Genomic DNA, 27,891 nt, shown 5'->3' on the forward strand with positions numbered 1-27,891 from the left:
TCGCTTTTCTAAAATGGTCCATTTGGTGCCTTTGCCTAAGCTGCCTTCCTCTTCCGATCTGGTTCCTGTGGTCTTTCAGAATGTGGTTCGTTTACACGGCATTCCTGAGAATATTGTGTCTGACAGAGGATCCCAGTTTGTTTCCAGGTTCTGGCGATCCTTTTGTGCTAGGATGGGCATTGATTTGTCGTTTTCGTCTGCCTTTCATCCTCAGACTAATGGACAAACGGAGCGAACTAATCAGACTCTGGAGGCTTATTTGAGGTGTTTTGTTTCGGCAGATCAGGATGATTGGGTGACCTTCTTGCCGTTGGCTGAGTTTGCCCTTAATAATCGGGCTAGTTCCGCTACTTTGGTTTCGCCATTTTTCTGCAACTCTGGTTTCCATCCTCGTTTTTCCTCGGGACATGTGGAGCCTTCTGACTGTCCTGGGGTAGATTCTGTGGTGGATAGGTTGCAGCAGATCTGGAATCATGTGGTGGACAACTTAAAGTTGTCACAGGAGAAGGCTCAGCGTTTTGCCAACCGCCGCCGCGGTGTGGGTCCCCGACTTCGTGTTGGGGATTTGGTATGGCTGTCTTCTCGATTTGTTCCTATGAAGGTCTCCTCTCCTAAATTTAAGCCTCGCTTCATCGGTCCTTACAAGATATTGGAAATCCTTAATCCTGTGTCCTTTCGCTTGGATCTTCCGGTGTCGTTTGCCATTCACAACGTGTTCCATAGGTCTTTGTTGCGGCGGTACGTTGTACCTGTGGTTCCTTCTGTTGAGCCTCCTGCTCCGGTGTTGGTTGAGGGCGAGTTGGAGTACGTGGTGGAGAAGATCTTGGATTCTCGTCTCTCCAGACGGAGGCTTCAGTATCTGGTCAAGTGGAAGGGCTATGGTCAGGAGGATAATTCCTGGGTGGTTGCTTCTGATGTGCATGCGGCCGATTTAGTTCGTGCCTTTCACGCTGCTCATCCTGATCGCCCTGGTGGTCTTGGTGAGGGTTCGGTGACCCCTCCTTAATGGGGGGGTACTGTTGTGAATTAGACTTTTTGGCTCCCTCTTGTGGTTTCTTGTGATATGACTCTGGGATTGTCTTTCCTCAGTTTGGCACCCACCTGGGTCGTTAGTCCAGGGGTGTTGCTATATAAACTCCCTGGATCCTTAGTCCAGTGCCTGGCATCGTTGTAATCAGATCCTTTCTGTTTGCTCCTGTCTGCTGGTCCGGTTCGTGCAAAATTAAGCTAAGTCCTGCTTCTTTGTTTTTTGGTTATTTGCTTTGCTCTTATTTTTGTCCAGCTTGTACTAAATGTGATTCCTGACTTTGCTGGAAGCTCTAGGGGGCTGGTGTTCTCCCCCCGGGCCGTTAGATGGTTCGGGGGTTCTTGAATATCCAGCGTGGATATTTTGATAGGGTTTTTGCTGACCATATAAGTCATCTTACTATATTCTGCTATTAGCTAGTGGGCCTCTCTTTGCTAAATACCTAGCTCATTCTTACGTTTGTCTTTTCCTCTTACCTCACCGTTATTATTTGTTGGGGGCTTGTATCCAACTTTTGGGGTCTTTTCTCTGGAGGCAAGAAAGGTCTTTCTTTTCCCTTCTAGGGTTAGTTAGTTCTCCGGCCGGCGCGAGACGTCTAGAACCAACGTAGGCACGTTCCCCGGCTGCTGCTATTTGTGGTGCTAGGATTAGATATATGGTCAGCTCAGTTACCACTGCCCTATAAGCTGGTTTTTAGTGTTTGCAGACTTAGTAATTATTTCTGAGACCCTCTGCCATTGGGGTCATAACACTCCTCCTCCTCGACCTGTCGGCTGCCTTTGACACAGTGGACCATTCCCTATTATTACAGACCCTCTCATCCCTTGGCATCACAGACTTGGCCTTATCCTTGATCTCATCATACCTAACAGACAGGACATTCAGCGTCTCCCACTCACACACCACCTCCTCACCTCACCCCCTATCTGTCGGAGTCCCACAAGGTTCAGTCCTAGGGCCCCTGCTCTTCTCCATTTACACCTTTGGCCTGGGACAGCTCATAGAATCTCATGGCTTTCAGCATCACCTGTATGCTGATGACACACAGATCTACATTTCTGGACCAGATATCACCTCCCTACTAACCAGAATCCCTCAATGTCTATCCGCTATTTCATCCTTCTTCTCTGCTAGATTTCTGAAACTTAACATGGACAAAACAGAATTCATCATCTTTCGCCCATCTCACGCGTCCCCCCCAATGAACCTATCCATTACAGTAAATGTCTGCCCACTCTCCCCAGTCCCACAAGCTCGCTGCCTCAGGGTAATCCTTGACGCTGATCTCTCCTTCAAACCACATATCCAAGCCCTTTCCACTTCCTGCCGACTTCAACTCAAAAATATTTCACGAATCCGTACATTCCTCAACCAAGAATCTGCAAAAACCCTAGTCCATGCCCTCATCATCTCTCGCCTTGACTACTGCAACGTCCTACTCTCTAGCACCACTCCAATCCATCCTAAACTCTGCTGCCCGACTAATCCACCTGTCCCCCCGCTATTCCCTGGCCTCTCCCCTCTGTAAATCCATTCACTGGCTCCCCATTGCCCAGTTGCTCCAGTACAAAACCCTAACCATGACGTACAAAGCCATCCACAACCTGTCTCCTCCTTACGTCTGTGACCGTCTCCCGGTACTTTCCTACACGCAACCTCCGATCCTCACAAGATCTCCTTCTCTACTCCCCTCTTATCTCCCCTTCCCACAATCGTATACAAGATTTCTCTCACGTATCACCCCTACTCTGGAACCCTCTACCACAACACATCAGACTCTCGCCTACCATCAAAACCTTCAAAAAGAGCCTGAAGACCCACCTCTTCCGACAAGCCTACAACCTGCAGTAACCACCGATCAACCAAACCGCTGCATAACCAGCTCCATCCTCGCCTACTGTATTCTCACCCATCCCTTGTAGATTGTGAGCCTTCGCAGGCAGGGTCCTCTCTCCTCCTGTACCAGTTATGACTTGTATTGTTTAAGATTATTGGACTTGTTTTTATTATGTATACCCCTCCTTACATGTAAAGCGCCATGGAATAAATGGCGCTATAACAATAAATAATAATAATAATAAATAACCCCCTTCCTGATGAGACGTACCATATAGAAAATTGAAGAAAGTTCGTTCCAGCTCTTCTTGATAAAAACTTCTTGACTTTATTTCAGAAGATTAAAATAAAAACAGCCCCTCGGACATCACTATAATGCACAGGAGGACATGAGCTACGCATTTCGATCGGTGCTGCGATCTTTATCAAAGCTCAGCACCCTTTTGCATCAGCACCCATTTCCACAAGTCGGCTACAGCTATGCAGCTTTGGCAGTGCTGCAGAAGCGCATACAAATGTAAGCTCAACAACTGATGGGTGACGTGATCACGTGCTGCAACTCCACACTGCACGTAAGCAGCAATGACGCCACCATCAGCACAATGATCAAGCTTCTGTGCCTTCTTAAACAGTTGCTGCTGACAGTTAAACATGAAGCTTTGCATTTGGACCAGGTGGAGATGGGGAAAGACATGAGACAGAGAGATACTAGCCAACCCAGCCTCATCTCATCTGCTTGGCGCAGTTTGGGTAACAATGAGGAAGTGGCAGCTGAGGAAGAGGAGGAGGAACAGAAGCTGGCTGATTGCTGGGCTAGCACCCACACAAGCTTAGTCCCATCTCTCCTACGGAGGGGAATGCAGAGGAAAAGATGGAGGAATAGATGGAGAGAAGTCATCATGGTGGAGACAGTGAAGTGTTGGCTTTAGGGACCTTGGCACATATGGCAGACTTTATGTAGAGCTGTCTTTCCCATGACCCTCTTGTTACATTTATCTTGGCCAAAAGAGAGTACTGGTTGCTCACCCTGCTAGACCCACTCTATAAGCAGAACTATGCATCGCTTCTTCCTTAGGTGGAGAGATCTTGTAAAATGATGCTATAGCAGAAGGCCATTGTGGAAAATATGTTGTAAAAATTCCTGAGACAACAATAGCAGCAGGGGGCAAGCTTTCTTGCCCAACAAGGAGGAGAGACAAGGGAGACACACAGCAGAGGAAAGGGCACACTGTGAAAGGCTTAGTACAATTTCATGACACCAGCATCCGGGGCCTGAGGAATTGGTATTTTGGACAAGGAGGGAAAAGTTCTAAAGATGGTCAAGCAATACCTGGCAGACAAAACCGGTGTACTCCCTAATTCCACTGCGACTTTCAGCTATTATAGTATTTTTCGGATTATAAGACACTTCAGATTATAAGACGTACCTCAAATTTTGAGGAGAAAAACAGGATTTTTTTTTTTAAATAAAAAGGTGGTGCGTCTTATAATCCATGCGTCTTATTGCTTACCGGGGGTGGTGGCGGTGGTGAAGTGGGGTTACAGGTTCACTGCTGGAGGAGGCTGGAGTGGGGTGATGCTGCAGGCCGCAGGCTGGGATGAGGGGGTGTTCCGCTGTGCGGCGAGCCGCTGCGGGTGTCCGGTGCTGCAGGGATGTCCAGCACTGCAGCGGGTGTCTCTGGTGCTGCTGCGGGTGTCTTCGGTGCTGCGAGGGGCTCTGCCAACATTTTGCGAAAGGACAGAGCCCCCCGCAGTTTCATGGTTTCCTGTGCGGTGGACTCCGGGAAAATGGTGCAGAGATCTTATTTCCCGAGATCTTTTTGCCAAGATCTCCATCTGTGCACGCACTGCCCCCGGCGGCCATTTTCCTGGAGTCCACTGCATAGGTAACCATCGAACTGTGGGGGGCTCTGGCCTTTCACAAAATGTCGGCAGAGCCAAAAATTTGCACTCATCAGCCCGGAAGCTGCACATAGGACATATTTGGATGTTCCAACATGACTAAAGATCCAAAACACAAGGCCAAGTCGACCTGTCATTGGCTACAGCAGAACAAAGTGAAGGTTCTGGATTGGCTATCTCAGTCTCCTGACCTCAATATCATTGAACTACTCTGGGGAAATCTCAATGCAAAGGTCATGCTAGACAGTCCAGTAATTTACAGAAACTGGAGGCTTTTTGCCAAGAAGAGTGGCAGCTTTACCATCTGAGAAACTAAAGCACCTCATCCACAACTGCCACAAAAGAATACAAGCTGTCATTGATGTTAGAGGGGGCAATACACAGTATTAAGAAATGGGGTATGTGAGCTTTTGATCAGGATCATTTGGATGTTTTGGGTTGTCATTATGATTTAAAAAGAGAAAACACAGTAGCTTGACAATATATGGCTTCAACCAACCACTAACTATGAGTGGATATAAAGGTTTGATGTTATCATTCATATTCTCTAAAAAAAAAAAAGGCTAAGAAAGCAAAATTTTTGCCAAGGTATGTAAACTTTTGAGCTGAGCACAACTGTATATAAATAATAAATTTGACTTTCAACTTTTTAGCATAAGATTAGTTATAGAGATTCTTGGTGAGATATGGAGCCTGAAAGTAAAAAATTCAAAACATTGTTACCCTTTTTCTCATTAGTGTATGTGGCATAAAGCAGGATAAGAGGTGGACAAACTTGAATGTCACATACATCACATAGAAGTGATTTTAAGAGAGCACAATACCTCGGGCACTAATCAATAGTTCACAAGGATCAATTAAACAAACAGAAACACAAATGTGATTGTCAGTAATTGTAATGCTGTATGAAGTGTTTTTCAAAAACTAATTGAAAGACAGTGAAACAGAGGATACAATATGACATACAAAAACAATACCAAGGAAAATGCACAGATGGCAAAAGTGTTAATAAATGAAGCTTGTACATATGGAATAATTGGTGCTTTAAAAATAAATAATAAAATGAAAGAAATAAGATCAACATAATTCAGTACCAAAGGTACCTGTAATCAAAGGTACCTGTAATCAAAGGGAGAACATAAAACAATAAAACCACCAGGTGTCTGATTATACGTACTGTATTTAAAGTGTAAAAACTAAATTCCTGCTTGATCTGTAACATAACATGGTGAAACGTAGTAAATGTATAAATCTTTGAATTTTGTTCTAAAAGTTCTGCACTTATTGAATGTCCATTATATATATCTTTGTTATGAACTATTGATAGTTGCCTTGCTTAATTACAAACTTCTTTGTTAAAGTGCATCGTGGTCCATCGTCTCCAAAACAGAACAATTATGTGTTAAAGACACAAATACCTACACAATTTTTTTATTGGTTGTTAGCTAATACCAGTGTGGACCTCAGAAGAAAGGTCTTGTACATATTGATCAAGAATTATTTGACATTTTTTGCATACTTGGAAATTACTTTGATAAAAGCACTCCTAAAACTCGAGTGGCACAAAGGATAAAGAATGGGATTAATTGAGGAGTTCATCCACAGCAACCAAAATGTAATGTCATACCAATATGATGAAATACAGTAATCATGGCAGGCAGCCCGAATGGCCATGAGAAACGAGTAAGGAGCCCAACAAATACAAAACACACAAACAAGGATAAACAAAGATTTGGCAACTTTTTGGTCATGGGATAATTTAATAATGTGAATATTACTCTGTTGTGTTCTGACACTTTGTAATCTATTAGGTTTTGTCTTTTTGGAAGAGATGTAAGGGAACGATCTAGACATCATTTTAATTTTTGATAATCCTAAACCATTTTGACCTTGGTGAATCATCCGCCCTGATACCGGTATCTTTAAGATTTCTTCTTCACTTGAGCAAACTGTGAAAACTGAAGATTCTCTTTTCTTTTTGCTTCTTATTTTAATATTCCAATAGATGCTCAGGTTAAAAAATGAAATACTTAAGAGAGGAAGAAAAAAGTCAAAAGTGGAGGCTCCCAGTAGAAAGTGCCAGCTGTTGTAGTATGAAGGTAGACAGAGTTCCTCGGGAATGGAGTTGTCACTAACAAAATAGTCCCAGAGAAGAATAGCTGGGCTGTATAAGAGAGATGACAGTATCCAGACTGCAGCCATTTTAAGTACTGTTTTGTAATGTTGTTGCCGCTGAGTGTGATATGCAACCTAAACAATAGAAGACAAAAATTTTCATACATACATACGAAGTATTATGTGTCTTTTAAAATGTGGCAGGGTTACCAGCCTACTATTTAATTTTTTCTGGACAATTGACCCAAAATTCACAGATAAACTAATTATTTTATGGAAATTTCCCACACCCCTTAAAACCACGCCCACTAGAACAGGCGACACCCCAAATAATGACTAGACCCCCTAAGACATACAGAATAAGGTGAAAATACTGAGACTTATACCCAATTACAGGAGAAGTGGTTAAAGTGCTGTATATATAGAGAATAACACAGATATTGAGAATTACACCACGTATACAGGACTGGAAAAATGGTGCTGTGCAGTGTATATGTAAGGGGTAACAGAGAGTGGTGTATGCCCCTACCCCTTTAACCCCTTTCTGACATTGGACGTACTATCCCGTCGAGGTGGGGTGGGCCCGTATGACCACCGATGGGATAGTACGTCCAGCGCGATCGGCGGCGCTCACGTGGGGAACGCGGCCGATCGCGGCCGGGTGTCAGCTGACTATCGCAGCTGACATCCGGCGCTATGTGGCAGGAGCGGTCACGGACCGCGCCCGGCACATTAACCCCCGGCACACCGCGATCAAACATGATCGCGGTGTGCCGGCGGTACAGGTAAGCATCGCGCAGGGAGGGGGCTCCCTGCGTGCTTCCCTGAGACCCCCGGAGCAACGCGATGTGATCGCGTTGCTGCGAGGGTCTCTTACCTCTCCTCCCCGCAGCAGGCCCGGATTTAAGATGGCCGCGGCATCCGGGTCCTGCAGGGAGGGAGGTGGCTTACCAAGTGCCTGCTCAGAGCAGGCGCTTGGTAAGCCTGCGGTGCTGTGAGGCAGATCGGTGATCTGACAGAGTGCTGTGCAAACTGTCAGATCAGCGATCTGTGATGTCCCCCCCTGGGACAAAGTAAAAAAGTTTAAAAAAAATTTCCACATGTATAAAAAAAAAAAAAATCCTAAAGAAAAGAAAAAAATATTATTCCCATAAATACATTTCTTTATCTAAATAAAAAAAAAACAATAAAAGTACACATATTTAGTATCGCCGCATCCGTAACGACCCCACCTATTAAACTATATCACTAGTTAACCCCTTCAGTGAACACCGTAGGGAAAAAAAACAAAAACGAGGCAAAAAACGCTTTATTATCATACCGCTGAACAAAAAGTGGAATAACACGCGATCAAAAAGACGGATATAAATAACCATGGTACCGCTGAAAACGTCATCTTGTCCCGCAAAAAACGAGCCACAACACAGCGTCATCAAAGAAAAAATAAAAAAGTTATAGTCCTCAGAATAAAGCAATGCCAAAATAATTATTTATTCTATAAAATAGTTTTTATCGTATAAAAGCGCCAAAGCATAAAAAAATGATATAAGTGAGGTATCGCTGTAATCGTACTGACCCGAAGAATAAAACTGCTTTATCAATTTTACCAAACGTGGAACGGTATAAACGCCTCCCCCAAAGAAAATCATGAAAAGCTGTTTTTTTGTCATTCTGCCTCACAAAAATCAGAATAAAAAGTGATCAAAAACTGTCATGTGTCCGAAAATGTTACCAATAAAAACGTCAACTCGTTTCGCAAAAAACAAGACCTCACATTACTCTGTGGACCAAAATATGGAAAAAGTATAGATCTCAAAATGTGGAGACGCAAAAACTTTTTTGCTACAAAAAGCGTCTTTTAGTGTGTGACGGCTGCCAATCATAAAAATCCGCTATAAAAAATGCTATAAAAGTAAATCAAACCCCCCTTCATCACCCCCTTAGTTAGGGGAAAATAATAAAATAAAAAAAATGTATTTATTTCCATTTTCCCATTAGGGTTAGGGCTAGGTTTAAGGCTAGGGTTAGTGTTAGGGCTAGGGTTAGGGTTAGGGCTAGGGTTAGGGCTAGGGTTAGGGTTAGGGTTGGGGCTAGGTTTGGAGCTAAAGTTAGGGTTAGGGTTGGGGCTAAAGTTAGGGTTAGGGTTGGGGCTAAAGTTAGGGTTAGGGTTTGGATTACATTTACGGTTGGGATTAGGGTTGGGATTAGAGTTAGGGGTGTGTCAGGGTTAGGGGTGTGGTTAGGGCTACCATTGGGATTAGGGTTAGGGGTGTGTTTGGATTAGGGTTTCAGTTAGAATTGGGGAGTTTCCACTGTTTAGGCACATCAGGGGCTCTCCAAACGCGACATGGCGTCCGATCTCAATTCCAGCCAATTTTGCATTGAAAAAGTAAAACAGTGCTCCTTCCCTTCCGAGCTTTCCCGTGCGCCCAAACAGGGGTTTACCCCAACATATGGGGCATCAGCGTACTCGGGACAAATTGGAGAACAACTTTTGGGGTCCAAGTTCTCTTGTTACCCTTGGAAAAATATAAATTTGGGGGGCTAAAAATCATTTTTGTGGGAAAAAAAGGATTTTTTTATTTTCACGGCTCTGCGTTGTAAACTGTAGTGAAACACGTGGGGGATCAAAGCTCTCAAAACACATCTAGATAAGTTCCTTAGGGGGTCTACTTTCCAAAATGGTGTCACTTGTGTGGGGTTTAATGTTTAGGCACATCAGGGGCTCTCCAAACGTGACATGGCGTCCCATCTTAATTCCAGTCAATTTTGCATTGAAAAGTCAAATGGCGCTCCTTCCCTCCCGAGCTCTGCCATGCGCCCAAACAGTGGTCCCCCCCCACATATGGGGTATCAGCGTACTCAGGACAAATTGGACAACAACTATTGTGGTCCAATTTATCCTGTTACCCTTGTGAAAATACAAAACTGGGGGCTAAAAAATCATTTTTGTGAAAAAAAAAAGAATTTTTATTTTCACGGCTCTGCGTTATAAACTGTAGTGAAACACGTGGGGGATCAAAGCTCTCAAAACACATCTAGATAAGTTCCTTAGGGGGTCTACTTTCCAAAATGGTGTCACTTGTGTGGGGTTTAATGTTTAGGCACATCAGGGGCTCTCCAAACGTGACATGGCGTCCCATCTTAATTCCAGTCAATTTTGCATTGAAAAGTCAAATGGCGCTCCTTCCCTTCTGAGCTCTGCCATGCGCCCAAACAGTCGTTTACCCCCACATATGGGGTATCGGCGTACTCAGGACAAATTGCACAACAACTTTTGGGGTCCATTTTCTCCTGTTACCCTTGGTAAAATAAAACAAATTGGAGCTGAAATAAATTTTGTGTAAAAAAAATGTAAATGTTAATTTTTATTTAAACATTCCAAAAATTCCTGTGAAACACCTGAAGGGTTAATAAATTTCTTGAATGTGGTTTTGAGCACCTTGAGGGGTGCAGTTTTTAGAATGGTGTCACACTTGGGTATTTTCTATCATATAGACCCCTCAAAATGACTTCAAATGAGATGTGGTCCCTAAAAAAAAATGGTGTTGTAAAAATGAGAAATTGCTGGTCAACTTTTAACCCTTATAACTCCCTAACAAAAAAAAATTTAGGTTCCTAAATTGTGCTGATGTAAAGTAGACATGTGGGAAATGTTACCTATTAAGTATTTTGTGTGACATATCTCTGTGATTTAAGGGCATAAAAATTCAAAGTTGGAAAATTGCGAAATGTTCTAAATTTTCGCCAAATTTCCATTTTTTTTCACAAATAAACGCAAGTTATATCGAATAAATTTTACCACTATCATGAAGTACAATATGTCACGAAAAAACAGTGTCAGAATCGCCAAGATCCGTTGAAGCGTTCCAGAGTTATAACCTCATAAAGGGACAGTGGTCAGAATTGTAAAAATTGGCCCCGTCATTAACGTGCAAACCACCCTTGGGGGTAAAGGGGTTAAGCATGTCCCGGTTGAAACTGGTACTAAATGCTGTATGTTCAATGTGTATATACCTACTGTTGTGTTTTATAACACTGTTATGTTCTTCATGCTACCATTTGTACTGTATATTGAATATAGGGAAAGCATAGTAATAGGGTTAGCACAAGAGCGGGCATTAGAGAGATTAGAGATAGGAACTCAGGAACAGTAACAGTTAAATTAGGAGGGGCCTGCTGTGGGTAAGAAAGGGAATTTCCTGCTTTTTAGTCAGTGGAGCCAGGGAGCTGAGACAGCTCAGGAGGGCCAGAGAGCCCAGTCAGTCACAGAGGGCCATATAGCCCGCTGCAACACAGTGGGCCCCGCAAAGTTCAAGCAAGGGACCCAGCCATCCAGGGCCACCAGGCCAAAAGTGCAGCAGTAACAGCAGCAGACAAAGAAGCGGTGACAGCGGTAGTGAGAGCAAGAGCTACAACAAAAGTCACAGCAGGACAGTAACGCAGGCCGCTCCTAAAAATGTGGCAGCTTGCTACTTGGGCTGACGCCCTTTTGTCCGATGCAAAACAGACTCCTAAGAGTAGTCAAGCTGGACAGGGAGGACGCTGTGTTACCGTGTGGGATGGGACATCCCGGAGATGAAGTGAAGGACATAGGAACAAGCACAGGGAAAGCAAAGGATATGTACTGTGTTGAATCTTATGTGAATGCTGCCAAAGACATGGATGTGCTGAGAGAAGAAACCAGTAAAGTTATCTGTTTAAAGTTGAACGTGAACTCTGTTTCTTTTTGTGCAACATCAGCAGCAGAACTTCAGCCGCTCATATGGGACCTGATGGTGCAGATGATATAGCTGAAGGTACGCTAAAAAGGGGACATTGTTTGCATGTGGCGGGAGGCCAGGGCGCGTGTAAGAAGATAGTCTCAGCCATGACTACGGCCCTGGCTCTCCCTCACATATACCCCATTAAAGCCCCTTCAGTACAGGGGGTGATTAGTGGCTACGGGTAGACAGAGGTGGATTAATGTGTTTGCTGTTGTGAGCATCATTCAGTCAGAAGTAAGAAGATCTGCTGGAATCCAGCAGCTGGATGCACTGTCTCCTCAGAGGCTGTTCTGAGCAGCTATCAGAATAAGTGAACAGGAAGGAGACAATACTAGCTGAGAACATGAGTCCCACTTAGTATTACCTACATACATAGAACTCTCATCCTTCCTGAACGCTGTCACTTCAAAAGCTCAAACTCTGAGTTCAGAATGAACAGGACATGTTTAGGAATCCCCAATCTGCAGTGATTAATGGAAAATGGAGGTTCCATCATTCAGAAGTCAACTTCTGTTTGTACTGCACGTCAGCATTTTTTCACGCATGCACAGTACAAACTGAGGGAAAACGTTTTAAAAAATCACAATCAGAGCTTTTTTCTGCTCAGCCCTACAGTGGTTAGAGAACAGCACCTGGTTTTTACAGACCGTTGGTAAATCAAATCTGGCAACCCAGACAGGTGGAAATATGCACAACCCTACTTCCCTGCGACTTAAAAAGCCATAACCATTTTGAACATTTCTAGCATATTCACGGGATAATGCAAAAATGTCTGACGGATGTAGGGACCCTCAGGTATGGAGAGAGCAGTCACCTAGTAATCCGGGGGTGAGACACGAGAGGAGAGGTGCTGTAACTCCTATAGAAGTGAAATGGTCACACGTGTCGCAGGTGGAAATATGCAGCCTCTCAATAAACAAACAAGTAAAGGAAACAATGAGATTTTACAGTAGTCCATTACAGAAAGCAAATGGCAGCATATTTATATGAATTGGTCTGTATTCCTTATCTGTTCCAATATGATGACTCTATACTATTACTACTAGGTATCTAACAGGTTAATCACAACACACAGAAACACACATACCACACACACAAACACACACGCACACACACACACTATATAAACAGTACTATGCAAAATTTTTAGGAAAGTCTGGAAAAAATGCTGTAATGTTAGAATGCTTTAACAAATAGAGATGGAAAGAGTTTATTATTATCAATTCACAAAATACAAAGTAAATCAAATAAATAGTTGTTAAGACCTTTAAAAAAGCATCAAAGCATCAATTCTTCTATGTACACTTTCACACAGTTTTAGAAGGGAGGTTGTTCCCCACATCTTGCAGAACTAACCACAGATCTTCTGGAGATGTAGACTTGCACAAATCCTTCTGTCCCTTCATGTAATCACAAACAGACTTGATGATGTTGAACTTAAAGCTCTGTGGGGGCCATATCATCATCTTCATTATTCCTTGCACTTCATCACACTGTAGATAGTTCTTAATGATATTGACTGTATGTTTCCTGTTGTTCTGCTGCAGATTAAATTTGTAGCCAATCATACAACTCCCTGATGGTATCGCGTGATGGATAAGTATTACCTACCGTATTTTTCTGACCATAAGACGCACTTTTTTTCCTCCAAATTTGAGAGGAAAGTGTGGGTGTGTCTTATGGTAGGGATGTAACATGAGGAGGTGGCAGCAGCGAGTGGGATTGCACTGGGAGGCAGGAGGCAGAAAAATGTCCCTGCTGGGCTTCAGGAATCAGGGCTGGGGAAACCACATGGTCCAGATTATTAAAGTGCAGTGAATATTCATTAGCTGCTTCCCCGCCCACCTGTCAGGTGAGCAGTGAGCCAGGAAAAGCAAATGAATACTCCTTCACAGGGACACACATGGTTTCCCCAGCGCTGGATTCCTGCAGCAGCTGGGGAGATCTGTGTGTCTGGTGGAGGAGGCAGCAGCAGCAGGGGCCAGAGGGGACAAGATCGCTGCGTACCTGCCTGCTGGGGCTGTGCTGGATGCTGAGTGCTCTAGCACAAGGACCTGTGTGATGTCAGGAGTGGGCGGGCTGGAGAATCACATGGCAGCACAGAGCCCTCCCTCTTCTGATGTCATCACAGGTCCTGCAGACACCACACTACAATCTGCAAGCTTCCTCCTGTGCTGTGGAGAGGCAACAAGAGGGAGCGCTCTGTGATGTCATGGGATGGGATGCTCCAGCATTTTTGTCATGTCGGACGCTATTCACTCTAGGGCGTCCGACAGACAGCGGTAATTCCGCATTCGTCCACTATGCGCTCAGTGGCGCCGGCTAGATTTTATCTAGGTTGTCCGGGGTTAATCTAGCTGGTACTCGGATTGGAGGCTGGGTCACGCCCACGGCCTTTAAATAGTTCTGCTGATCTTTGGGCGTCGCCGATTATAGCTTGTGTCTTGTGCCTGGTGATCTCGGTCTGGAGTGGTGGTCTAGGAGAAGAAATATTGTATTTGGTGGTGTATTATCCTTTGTCATATTTCTCCTTCCTATATTTGTATTTGTTTTGCCCTGGGCACATTATAGTGTTTTCCTGTGTGTCTGCGGCGTGGTGCATTTTTTTGTTTTCCCTGTCTGTGCTTTCTGTGGGGGTTGGTGTGTGGTCTATTCACTGCGTGGTGGGTGGAGGTTTCAGCATAGGGCTGAAACAGGAGTCTGGGTCAGGCTTGGCGGCCCAGACAAGCACACCATTAGTGTAAATTCTGGGAGAGGGACAGACAGGGTTTTCCCTAGTCTGAGGGATATCGCAGGGGCCCAGGTAACCTGCCTTAGTCTACCCAGTACCCCCCCGTGACATTTTTACCTCACCACAGCTGGCTGGCTGCCACAATTAAAAAGTTAGTCACTACAACACACAATAATGCACGCTGCCACTTCTGTGGTGAACTATAACTCCCAGCATGCCATAGGATCTGCAGGACATGCTGGGAGTTATAGTTCTCCCAATGGGATCTCAAAGCAGCACTCCAGTGTTATTTTTCAGTGCTGGAGTGGTGCTTTAAATATAAGCCCTGTGCCCCCATTCTTATACTCACCCTCCAGTGTCTTCATATAGTACTTTACAGACACCCGCAGCTCCATCTTCTACCCGCAGCTTCCAACATAATAACATACTATTATATATAATAATAACAACACATATAATAGTATGTTTATGTTATTAAATATTTTACCACCTTTTTTGCTTCAAATATTTTTTTCCCTATTTTCCACCTCTAAAACCAGGGGGCGTCTTATAGTCCGGTGCGTCTTATAGTCCGAAAAATATGGTATATTTCCCAGCATTGATTACGTCATTTGTTTTGACCAAATCCCCAACTCCATTTAGTGAAATACAGCCCCAAACTTGCAAGCAACCTACATCATGCTTCATCATGCAGACGATCATTATTGTACCACTCACCAGCCCTTCTGTGACAAACTGCCATCTGTAACTGCCAAATATTTCAAATTCTGGCTCATCAGTCCTGAGAACCTGCTGCCATGTTTTCTGCATTCCAGTTCCTATGTTTTTCTGCATAGTTGAGTCCCTTTGATTTGTTTTCATGGCAAATTTGTGTTTTTTTGCCACAAATCCTCTACTGGCTAAACTTCTTCGGACAATAAATGGGCCTAACTGGATTCCTATAGTTGCTGCCAGTTCTTTTCCAATTCAAATGTTGCACTAGCTTTCATTGGCCAACCACTGCATCTATGGTCCTGAAAAATGTCCATTTCTTGGTGTCCCTAAGACTGAGAAATCCAGGCAAATGCTTATCTGAAATACCATCAGTGAGGTGACTGATTGACTTCAAATTTATTATGTAGCAAGCCAAGGGGTAGTCCATCTCCAAGAGCCTATCCCAGTGTGTAGTAGGTGTAATAATAATAATATTAGCAAATACCTCAAATTAGACATGTAGTATAGTTCTTTCGATTCACTATGTCTCTATCCTCATGTGCAGGGCCTTGCAAGACCTTAGGTAGCCATGGTTACAATCACTGATATAGTGACAGTTAGTTAGCTAGTTACTAGTGGTCATAACCATGGATACCTAAAGTCTTGCAATGTTTAGCATAGCGCATCGTACATAAACTGCATAGTTTGGCCGACAAAATGGTAATTAACAAGAATTGAATCACAGGTCATGGTAATTATTCATTAAGCATGTGTCAAGCAGTTGACCGTAAAAGGGTATTACTTAACAAAAAAAACACCTTCCAATTTCATGTTAGCAATGGCACCACATGGAAGAGAAATGTTACATGACCTGATAAAGAAAATAATTTATTTACACAAGAAAGGTGAAAACTACAGGAAGATCATAAAGCTTTACTTATTAGTAAGAATATTGTAGCAAAAAAGATGCAAAAATTTAAAAAAGATGGAACTGCAACCATCCCACAGAGACACCCTGACCGACTACAGACTTTAAAGAGAACCTGTCACATAATTTCAAGCATCTAAACTGTCCCAAGTGTGATGTTAGCTTGCGCAGTCTTGGCACATGTGCTGCTCCCCGCTCAACACTGCGCAAGCATCGTAGGCTTGACGCTACACACTGCGCAAGCGAGGCTGCCAGCTCAACTGTGCGCAACCACGGCTCCAAGCGCCACACTGCGCAAGCATGGGATTCCAGTGATGCAATGAGGGAAATCAATCAAAATGAAGCACACCCCTATGACTAAACGAGCAGGTACCATATAACTATATAAAGTGCTTTTGTACATCATTACATTAATTTAAAAAAGTGTTCGTGATGCACATTGCATCACTAACAACACGATGGGGACAGTTTAGATGCTTGAAATTTTGTGACAGGTTTCCTTTAACAGTTAACACCTTGTTCATTACATGACTAGAAGCCTTAGAGCTGTCATTAAAAGTCATGACGGTCAAAAGAAAATCTAGATGTTGTTTTTAATGTGGGGTGTAATTGTTTTTTGTATCATCTAATTTTAGTACAATGTAATATTTTGTAGTTAAAGTTATATTATTACTCTTACTTTCATCTTATGGGTTAAAAAAATGTTCTGTAACACCTAGTCTTGTCAATAGTTAGTAAATTATTCTTGTGTTCATTGACATATTGATTAAAATATTTAGTTTCAAAGGAGGTATACTCATTAATACTGAGCATTGTATATATGTAATGTACATATACAGTTCTGGCAAAAATTACAAGACCACTGCAAAATTTTCAGTTTGTCTGATTTTTCTCTTTATAGGTATATTTTTGAGTAAAATGTAAATTGTTCTATTATTCTATAAACTACTGACAGCATGTCTCTGAAGTTTCAAGCAATAGGTTTTGTATTTATTTTCTGAAAATGAGAAATCAACAAAAAAATGCATTTCTTGCAGACCTCAAATAATGCAAAAAAAGGTCATAATCATTTAGAAACAACAATACTAATGTTTTAACTCAGGAAGAGTTCAGGAATCAATATTTTGTGGAATAACCATGATTTTTAATCACAACTTTCATGTGTCTTGGCATGCTTTCCACCAGTCTTTCACACTGCTTTTGGGTGACCTTCTGCCACTCCTGGTACAAAAATGTAAGCAGTTCTTCTTTGTTTGATGGCTTGTGACTATCCATCTTCCTCTTGATTACATTCCAGAGGTTTTCAATGGGGTTCAGGTCTGTAGATTGGGCTAGCCATGACAGGGATTTGATGTGGTGGTCCTTCATCCACACTTTGATTGACCTAGCTGTGTGGCATGGTGCATTGTCCTGCTGGAAAAAACAGTCCTCAGAGTTGGGGAACATTGTCTGAGCAGAAGGAATCAACTGTTTTTCCAGGATAACCTTGTATGCAGCTTGATTCATACGTCTTTTGCAAAGATTAACCTGCCCAGTTCCAGCCTGCTGAAGCATCCCCAGATCAATACCGATCCTCCACCAAATTTCACAGTGGGTGCAAGACACTGTGGCTTGTACGCCTCTCCAGGTCTCTGTCTAACCATTAGATGACCAGGTGTTGGGCAAAGCTGAAAATTAGACTCATCAGAGAAGATTACCTTACTCCAGTCCTCTATAGTCTGTTATGACCCCAATGGCAGGGGGTCTCAGAAATAATTACTAAGTCTGCAAACACAAAAAAACAGCTCATAGGGCAGTGGTAACTGAGCTGACCATATATCTAATCCTAGCACCACAAATAGCAGCAGCCGGGGAACGTGCCTACGTTGGTTCTAGACGTCTCGCGCCAGCCGGAGAACTAACTAACCCTAGAAGGGAAAAGAAAGACCTTTCTTGCCTCCAGAGAAAAGACCCCAAAAGTTGGATACAAGCCCCCAACAAATAATAACGGTGAGGTAAGAGGAAAAGACAAACGTAAGAATGAGCTAGGTATTTAGCAAAGAGAGGCCCACTAGCTAATAGCAGAATATAGTAAGATGACTTATATGGTCAGCAAAAACCCTATCAAAATATCCACGCTGGATATTCAAGAACCCCTGAACCGTCTAACGGCCCGGGGGGAGAACACAAGCCCCCTAGAGCTTCCAGCAAAGTCAGGAATCACAATTAGTACAAGCTGGACCAAAAATAAGAGCAAAGCAAATAACCAAAAAACAAAGAAGCAGGACTTAGCTTAATTATGCACGAACCAGGACCATCAGACAGGAGCAAACAGAAAGGATCTGATTACAACGATGCCAGGCACTGGACTAAGGATCCAGGAAGTTATATAGCAACACCCCTGGACTAACGACCCAGGTGAGTGCCAAACTGAGGAAAGACAATCCCAGAGTCATATCACTAGTAACCACAAGAGGGAGCCAAAAAGTCTAATTCACAACAGTACCCCCCCTTAAGGAGGGGTCACCGAACCCTCACCAAGACCACCAGGGCGATCAGGATGAGCAGCGTGAAAGGCACAAACTAAATCGGCCGCATGCACATCAGAAGCAACCACCCAGGAATTATCCTCCTGACCATAGCCCTTCCACTTGACCAGATACTGAAGCCTCCGTCTGGAGAGACGAGAATCCAAGATCTTCTCCACCACGTACTCCAACTCGCCCTCAACCAACACCGGAGCAGGAGGCTCAACAGAAGGAACCACAGGTACAAGGTACCGCCGCAACAAAGACCTATGGAACACGTTGTGAATGGCAAACGACACCGGAAGATCCAAGCGAAAGGACACAGGATTAAGGATTTCCAATATCTTGTAAGGACCGATGAAGCGAGGCTTAAATTTAGGAGAGGAGACCTTCATAGGAACAAATCGAGAAGACAGCCATACCAAATCCCCAACACGAAGTCGGGGACCCACACCGCGGCGGCGGTTGGCAAAATGCTGAGCCTTCTCCTGTGACAACTTTAAGTTGTCCACCACATGATTCCAGATCTGCTGCAACCTATCCACCACAGAATCTACCCCAGGACAGTCAGAAGGCTCCACATGTCCCGAGGAAAAACGAGGATGGAAACCAGAGTTGCAGAAAAATGGCGAAACCAAAGTAGCGGAACTAGCCCGATTATTAAGGGCAAACTCAGCCAACGGCAAGAAGGTCACCCAATCATCCTGATCTGCCGAAACAAAACACCTCAAATAAGCCTCCAGAGTCTGATTAGTTCGCTCCGTTTGTCCATTAGTCTGAGGATGAAAGGCAGACGAAAACAACAAATCAATGCCCATCCTAGCACAAAAGGATCGCCAGAACCTGGAAACAAACTGGGATCCTCTGTCAGACACAATATTCTCAGGAATGCCGTGTAAACGAACCACATTCTGAAAGACCACAGGAACCAGATCGGAAGAGGAAAGCAGCTTAGGCAAAGGCACCAAATGGACCATTTTAGAAAAGCGATCACATACCACCCAGATGACAGACATGCCCTGAGACACCGGGAGATCTGAAATGAAATCCATGGAAATGTGTGTCCAAGGCCTCTTCGGGACAGGCAAGGGCAAGAGCAACCCGCTGCCACGAGAACAGCAAGGCTTAGCTCGAGCACAAGTCCCACAGGACTGCACAAATGACCGCACATCCCGTGACAAGGAAGGCCACCAAAAGGACCTAGCCACCAGATCTCTGGTGCCAAAAATTCCCGGATGCCCTGCCAACACCGAGGAATGAACCTCGGAAATGACTCTGCTGGTCCACTTATCAGGAACAAACAATCTGTCAGGTGGACAAGAGTCAGGTCTACCAGCCTGAAATCTCTGCAACACACGTCGCAAATCAGGAGAAATGGCCGACAAGATAACTCCCTCTTTAAGAATACCAACTGGTTCTGCGACTCCAGGAGAGTCAGGCACAAAGCTCCTTGAAAGAGCATCAGCCTTCACATTCTTTGAACCTGGTAAATACGAGACTACAATGTCAAAACGGGAGAAAAACAATGACCAGCGGGCCTGTCTAGGATTCAGGCGTTTAGCAGACTCGAGATACATCAAATTTTTGTGATCAGTCAAGACCACCACACGATGCTTAGCACCCTCGAGCCAATGACGCCACTCCTCAAATGCCCACTTCATGGCCAGCACCTTCCGATTGCCAACATCATAATTCCGCTCAGCAGGCGAAAACTTCCTAGAGAAGAAAGCACATGGTCTCATTACCGAGCAACCAGGGCCTCTCTGCGACAAAACGGCCCCTGCCCCAATCTCAGAAGCATCCACTTCGACCTGAAAGGGAAGTGAGACATCAGGCTGGCACAAAACAGGCGCCGAAGTAAACCGGCGCTTCAACTCTTGGAACGCCTCCACGGCTGCAGGAGCCCAGTTAGCAACATCAGAACCTTTCTTGGTCATATCCGTCAAAGGTTTAACAACGCTAGAAAAATTAGCGATAAAACGACGGTAGAAGTTAGCAAAACCCAAGAACTTCTGAAGACTCTTAACTGACGTGGGTTGAGTCCAATCATGAATAGCTCGGACCTTGACTGGGTCCATCTCCACAGCAGAAGGGGAAAAAATAAACCCCAAAAAGGGAACCTTCTGTACTCCAAAGAGACACTTTGAACCCTTAACAAACAAAGCATTCTCACGCAAAACCTGAAACACCATCCTGACCTGCTCCACATGTGAGTCCCAATCTTCAGAGAAAACCAGAATATCATCCAGATAAACAATCATAAATTTATCCAGATACTTCCGGAAAATATCATGCATAAAGGACTGAAACACTGAGGGAGCATTAGAGAGCCCAAAAGGCATCACCAAGTACTCAAAATGACCTTCGGGCGTATTAAATGCTGTCTTCCATTCATCTCCTTGCTTAATGCGCACAAGGTTGTACGCACCACGAAGATCTATCTTGGTGAACCACTTGGCACCTTTAATCCGGGCAAACAAGTCCGACAACAGAGGCAAAGGATACTGAAATTTAACAGTGATTTTATTCAGAAGCCGATAGTCAATACAAGGTCTCAAAGATCCGTCCTTCTTGGCCACAAAAAAGAATCCCGCACCAAGAGGGGAAGAGGATGGACGGATATGCCCCTTCTCCAGAGACTCCTTGATATACGAACGCATTGCGGCATGCTCAGGTACAGACAGATTAAATAGTCTTCCCTTAGGAAATTTACTACCTGGAATCAAATCTATGGCGCAGTCACAGTCCCTATGAGGAGGCAGAGCACTGGACCTGGACTCGCTGAACACATCCTGATAATCAGACAAATACTCAGGAACTTCCGAAGGAGTAGAGGAAGCAATAGACACCGGCGGAGAATCAGCATGAATTCCCTGACAGCCCCAACTTGACACAGACATTGCCTTCCTAACCAAGACTGGATTGTGGGTCTGTAACCATGGCATACCCAAAACGACCAAATCATGCATTTTATGCAGAGCAAGAAAATGAATCACCTCCCGATGTTCAGGAGTCATGCACATGGTTACCTGCGTCCAAAACTGCGGTTTATTTTCCGCCAATGGCGTAGCATCAATACCTCTAAGAGGAATAGGATTTACCAACGGTTCAAGAACAAAACCACAGCGCTTGGCAAATGACAGATCCATAAGACTCAGGGCAGCACCTGAATCCACAAACGCCATAACAGGGTAAGAAGACAATGAGCAAATTAAAGTCACAGACAAAATAAATTTAGGTTGCAAATTACCAATGGCGACAGGACTAACAACCCTTGTTAGGCGTTTAGAGCATGCTGATATAACATGTGTAGAATCACCACAGTAAAAACACAACCCATTCTGACGTCTATGATTTTTCCGCTCATTTCTAGTCTGAATTCTATCACATTGCCTTAAATCAGGTGTTTGTTCAGACAACACCACCAGAGGATTAGCGGTTTTGCGCTCCCGCAAACGCCGGTCAATTTGAATAGCCAGCGCCATGGAATCATTCAGACTTGTAGGAATGGGGAAACCCACCATCACATTCTTAACCCCTTCACCCCCAAGGGTGGTTTGCACGTTAATGACCGGGCCAATTTTTACAATTCTGACCACTGTCCCTTTATGAGGTTATAACTCTGGAACGCTTCAACGGATCTTGGGATTCTGACATTGTTTTCTCGTGACATATTGTACTTCATGTTAGTGGTAAAATTTCTTCGATATAACTTGCGTTTATTTGTGAAAAAAACAAATATTTGGCGAAAATTTTGAAAATTTCGCAATTTTCCAACTTTGAATTTTTATGCCCTTAAATCACAGACATATGTCACACAAAATACTTAATAAATAACATTTCCCACATGTCTACTTTACATCAGCACAATTTTGGAACCAAAATTTTTTTTTGTGACGGAGTTATAAGGGTTAAAAGTTGACCAGCAATTTCTCATTTTTACAACACCATTTTTTTTTAGGGACCACATCTCATTTGAAGTCATTTTGACGGGTCTATATGATAGAAAATACCCAAGTGTGACACCATTCTAAAAACTGCACCCCTCAAGGTACTCAAAACCACTTTCAAGAAGTTTATTAACCCTTCAGGTGTTTCACAGGAATTTTTGGAATGTTTAAATAAAAATGAACATTTAACTTTTTTTCACACAAAATTTATTTCAGCTCCAATTTGTTTTATTTTACCAAGGGTAACAGGAGAAAATAGACCCCAAAAGTTGTTGTACAATTTGTCCTGAGTACGCTGATACCCCATATGTGGGGGTAAACCACAGTTTGGGCGCATGGCAGAGCTTGGAAGCAAAGGAGCGCCATTTGACTTTTCAATGCAAAATTGACTGGAATTGAGATGGGACGCCATGTTGCATTTGGAGAGCCCCTGATGTGCCTAAACATTGAAACCTCTAACGAGTGACACCATTTTGGAAAGTAGACCCCCTAAGGAACTTATCTAGATGTGTGGTGAGCACTTTGACCCAACAAGTGCTTTACAGAAGTTTATAATGCAGAGCCGTAAAAATAAAAAATCATATTTTTTCACAAAAATGATCTTTTCACCCCCAATTTTTTAATTTTCCCAAGGGTGAGAGAAGAAATTGGACCCCAAAAATTGTTGTGCAATTTGTCCTGAGTACGCTGATACCCCATATGTGGGTGTAAACCATTGTTTGGGCGCAGGGCAGAGCTCGGAAGGGAAGGAGCGCCATTTGACTTTTCAATGCAAAATTGACTGGAATTGAGATGGGACGCCATGTTGCATTTAGAGAGCCCTTGATGTGCCTAAACATTGAAACCCCTAACAAGTGACACCATTTTGGAAAGTAGACCCCCTAAGGAACTTATCTAGATGTGTGGTGAGCACTTTGACCCACCAAGTGCTTCACAGAAGTTTATAATGCAGAGCCGTAAAAATAAAAAATCATATTTTTTCACAAAAATGATCTTTTCACCCCCAATTTTTTATTTTCCCAAGGGTAAGAGAAGAAATTGGACCCCAAAAATTGTTGTGCAATTTGTCCTGAGTACACTGATACCCCATATGTGGGTGTAAACCATTGTTTGGGCGCAGGGCAGAGCTCGGAAGGGAAGGAGCGCCATTTGACTTTTCAATGCAAAATTGACTGGAATTGAGATGGGACGCCATGTTGCGTTTGGAGAGCCCCTAATGTGCCTAAACATTGAAACCCCCCACGAGTGACACCATTTTGGAAAGTAGACCCCTTAAGGAACTTATCTAGATGTGTGTTGAGCACTTTGACCCAACAAGTGCTTCACAGAAGTTTATAATGCAGAGCCGTAAAAATAAAAAATCATATTTTTTCACAAAAATGATCTTTTAACCCCCATTTTTTTATTTCCCCAAGGGTAAGAGAAGAAATTAGACCACAAAAGTTGTTGTGCAATTTGTCCTGAGTACGACGATACCCCATATGTGGGTGTAAACCATTGTTTGGGCGCATAGCAGAGCTCAGAAGGGAAGAAGCGCTATTTTACTTTTCAATGCAAAATTGACTGGAATTAAGATGGGATGCCATGTTGCGTTTGGAGAGCCCCTGATGTGCCTAAACATTAAACCCCCCCACAAGTGACACCATTTTGGAAAGTAGACCCCCTAAGGAACTTATCTAGATGTGTTTTGAGAGCTTTGAACCCCCAAGTGTTTCACTAGAGTTTATAACGCAGAGCCGTGAAAATAAAAATTATTTTTTTTTTTCACAAAAATGATTTTTTAGCCCCCAGTTTTGTATTTTCACAAGGGTATCAGGATAAATTGGACCTCAAAAGTTGTTGTCCAATTTGTCTGGAGTACGCTGATACCCCATTTGTGGGGGGGGACCACTGTTTGGGCGCATGACAGAGCTCGGAAGGGAAGGAGCGCCATTTGGAATGCAGACTTAAATGGATTGGTCTGCAGGCGTCACGTTGCATTTGCAGAGCCCCTGATATACCCAAACAGTACAAACCCCCCACAAGTGACCCCATATTGGAAACTAGACCCCCCAAGGAACTTATCTAGATGTGTTGTGAGAACTTTGAACCCCCAAGTGTTTCACTACAGTTTATAACGCAGAGCCGTGAAAATAATTTTTTTTTTTTTTCACAAAAATGAAATTTAGCCCCCAGTTTTGTATTTTCACAAGGGTATCAGGATAAATTGGACCCTAAAAGTTGTTGTCCAATTTGTCCTGAGTACGCTGATACCCCCTATGTGGGGGGGAACCACTGTTTGGGCGCATGACAGAGCTCGGAAGGGAAGGAGCGCCATTTGGAATGCAGACTTAAATGGATTGGTCTGCAGGCGTCACGTTGCATTTGCAGAGCCCCTGATGTACCCAAACAGTACAAACCCCCCACAAGTGACCCCATATTGGAAACTAGACCCCCCAAGGAACTTATCTAGATGTGTTGTGAGAACTTTGAACCCCCAAGTGTTTCACTACAGTTTATAACGCAGAGCCGTGAAAATAAAAATTATTTTTTTTTTTTCACAAAAATGATTTTTTAGCCCCCAGTTTTGTATTTTCACAAGGGTATCAGGATAAATTGGACCCTAAACGTTGTTGTCCAATTTGTCCTGAGTACGCTGATACCCCCTATGTGGGGGGGAACCACTGTTTGGGCGCATGACAGAGCTCGGAAGGGAAGGAGCGCCATTTGGAATGCAGACTTAAATGGATTGGTCTGCAGGCGTCACGTTGCATTTGCAGAGCCCCTGATGTACCCAAATAGTACAAACCCCCCACAAGTGACCCCATATTGGAAACTAGACCTCCCAAGGAACTTATCTAGATGTGTTGTGAGAACTTTGAACCCCCAAGTGTTTCACTACAGTTTACAACGCAGAGCCGTGAAAATAAAACATATTTTTTTTCCCACAAAAATGATTTTTAGCCCCCCAAATTTTTATTTTCCCAAGGATAACAAGAGAACTTGGACCCCAGAAGTTGTTGTTCAATTTGTCCCTAGTACGCTGATACCCCATATGTTGGGGTAAACCCCTTTTTGGACGCACGGGAGAGCTCGGAAGGGAAGGAGCACTGTTTTACTTTTTCAACGCAGAATTGGCTGGAATTGAGATTGGACGCCATGTCGCGTTTGGAGAGCCCCTGATGTGCCTGAACAGTGGAATCTCCCCAATTCTACCTGAAACCCTACCCCTAACCTCACCCCTAACCGTTTACTGAACATTTTCTGACAGTCATAAGTGCCACGTATATAAGTGCCACGTATATAAGTGCCACGTATTTAAGAGCCACGTATTTAAGTGCCACGTATTTAAGTGCCACGTATTTCAGTGCCACGTATTTCAGTGCCACGATATTTCAGTGCCACGATATTTCAGTGCCACGTATTTCAGTGCCACGTATTTCAGGCACTGAAAAATACGTGGCACGTAAATACTTCAGTGCCACGATATTTCAGTGCCACGATATTTCAGTGCCACGTATTTCAGTGCCACGTATTTCAGGCACTGAAAAATACGTGGCACGTAAATACGTGGCACGTAAATACGTGGCACGTAAATACGTGGCACGTAAATACGTGGCACTGAAATACGTGGCACTTAAATACGTGGCACTTAAATACGTGGCACTTAAATACGTGGCACTTAAATACGTGGCCACTGAAATATCGTGGCACTTATATACTTTTATACGTATATAAACGTATATTTCAGTGCCACGTATTTCAGTGCCACGTATTTCAGGTTAGGGGTAGGGTTAGGGGTAGGGTTAGGGTTTTTTGTTTTTTTCTTGTTTTCTTGTGTTTTTCTATAAAAACGCATGCGTTTTACCGCGTTTACATGCATTTTTTCACACATGTGGTTTTTTTAAAAAACGCATGCAGATAAAAACGCAAGTGTGAAACCAGACTAAAAGACGCTTTTTATAGCAAAAAAGTTTTTGCGTCTCCACATTTTGAGACCTATAATTTTTCCACATTTTGGTCCACAGAGTCATGTGAGGTTTTTTTTTTTTGCGGGACGAGTTGACGTTTTTATTGGTAACATTTTCGGACACGTGACCATTTTTTATCACTTTTTATTCCGATTTTTGTGAGGCAGAATAACCAAAAACCAGCTATTCATGAATTTCTTTTGGGAGAGGCGTTTATACCGTTCTGCGCTTGGTAAAATTGATAAAGCAGTTTTATTCTTCGGGTCAGTACGATTACAGCGATACCTCATTTATATCATTTTTTTATGTTTTGACGCTTTTATACGATAAAAACTATTTTATAGAAAAAATAATTATTTTGGCATCGCGTTATTCTGAGGACTATAACTTTTTTATTTTTTTGCTGATGATGCTGTGTTGTGGCTCGTTTTTTGCGGGACAAGATGACGTTTTCAGCGGTACCATGGTTATTTATATCCGTCTTTTTGATTGCGTGTTATTCCACTTTTTGTTCGGCGGTATGGTAATAAAGCGTTGTTTTTTGCCTCGTTTTTTTTTTTTTTTTTCTTACGGTGTTTACTGAAGGGGTTAACTAGTGGGCCAGTTTTATAGGTTGGGTCATTACGGACGCGGCGATACTAAATATGTGTACTTTTATTGTTTTTGTTTGTTTTTTTTAGATAAAGAAATGTATTTATGGGAATAATATTTTTTTTTTTATTATTATTTATTTAGGAATTTTTTTATTTTTTATTTTACACATGTGGAAATTTTTTTTTTTACTTTTTTACTTTGTCCCAGGGGGGGACATCACAGATCGCAGATCTGATAGTGTGCACAGCACTCTATCAGATCCGCGATCATACTTTCATCGGAGCAGGCTGCAGCTTTCATCTGCAGCCTGCTCCGACCCGGAAGTGCTCCCTGCAGGACCTGGATACAGCCCCTCGGCCATTTTGGATCCGGGGCCTGCAGGGAGAAGACGTTCGGTACGAGGTGAGTACATCACCTTGTACCGATCGTCTCAGGGAAGCCCGCAGGGAGCCCCCTCCCTGCGCGATGCTTCCCTGTACCGCCGGTACACCGCGATCATGTTTGATCGCGGTGTGCCGGGGTTAATGTGCCGGGGGCGGTCCGTGACCGCTCCTGGCACATAGTGCCGGATGTCAGCTGCGATATGCAGCCGACACCCGGCCGCGATCAGCCGCGCTCCCCCCGTGAGCGCGGCCGATCGCGTATGACGTACTATCCCGTCGGCGGTCATGGGGGCCCACCCCACCTCAACGGGATAGTACGTCAAATGTCGGGAAGGGGTTAATGGCTTCAGAAAGGCCATTTCTGAAATTTGCGGCCAGAGCACACTCATTCCACTGAGTAAGCACGGACCATTTCTGAAATTTTTGGCAATACACTTCAGCTTCATCCTGGCCCTGAGAAATAGCCAGCAAGGCTTTTTCTGCCTGAACTTCAAGATTGGGTTCCTCGT

The 27,891-nt window shown here is 43.6% G+C and overlaps 1 protein-coding gene across 1 annotated transcript in view; it reads right to left on the reverse strand.

The window, feature by feature from the left end:
* Nucleotides 1-6,262: 6,262 nt before the first annotated feature.
* LOC143783299 (histamine H3 receptor-like) overlaps nt 6,263-27,891 on the reverse strand; it is a 32,398-nt gene continuing 10,769 nt past the window's right edge. Inside the window, exon 3 of the mRNA XM_077271705.1 lies at nt 6,263-7,015. Within this exon, the coding sequence (XP_077127820.1) occupies nt 6,263-7,015 (753 nt within the window). The remainder of the gene's footprint in view (nt 7,016-27,891) is intronic.

The sequence above is a fragment of the Ranitomeya variabilis genome, chromosome 6, assembly GCF_051348905.1.
Source record: "Ranitomeya variabilis isolate aRanVar5 chromosome 6, aRanVar5.hap1, whole genome shotgun sequence".
Classification (NCBI taxonomy): Eukaryota; Metazoa; Chordata; class Amphibia; order Anura; family Dendrobatidae; genus Ranitomeya; species Ranitomeya variabilis.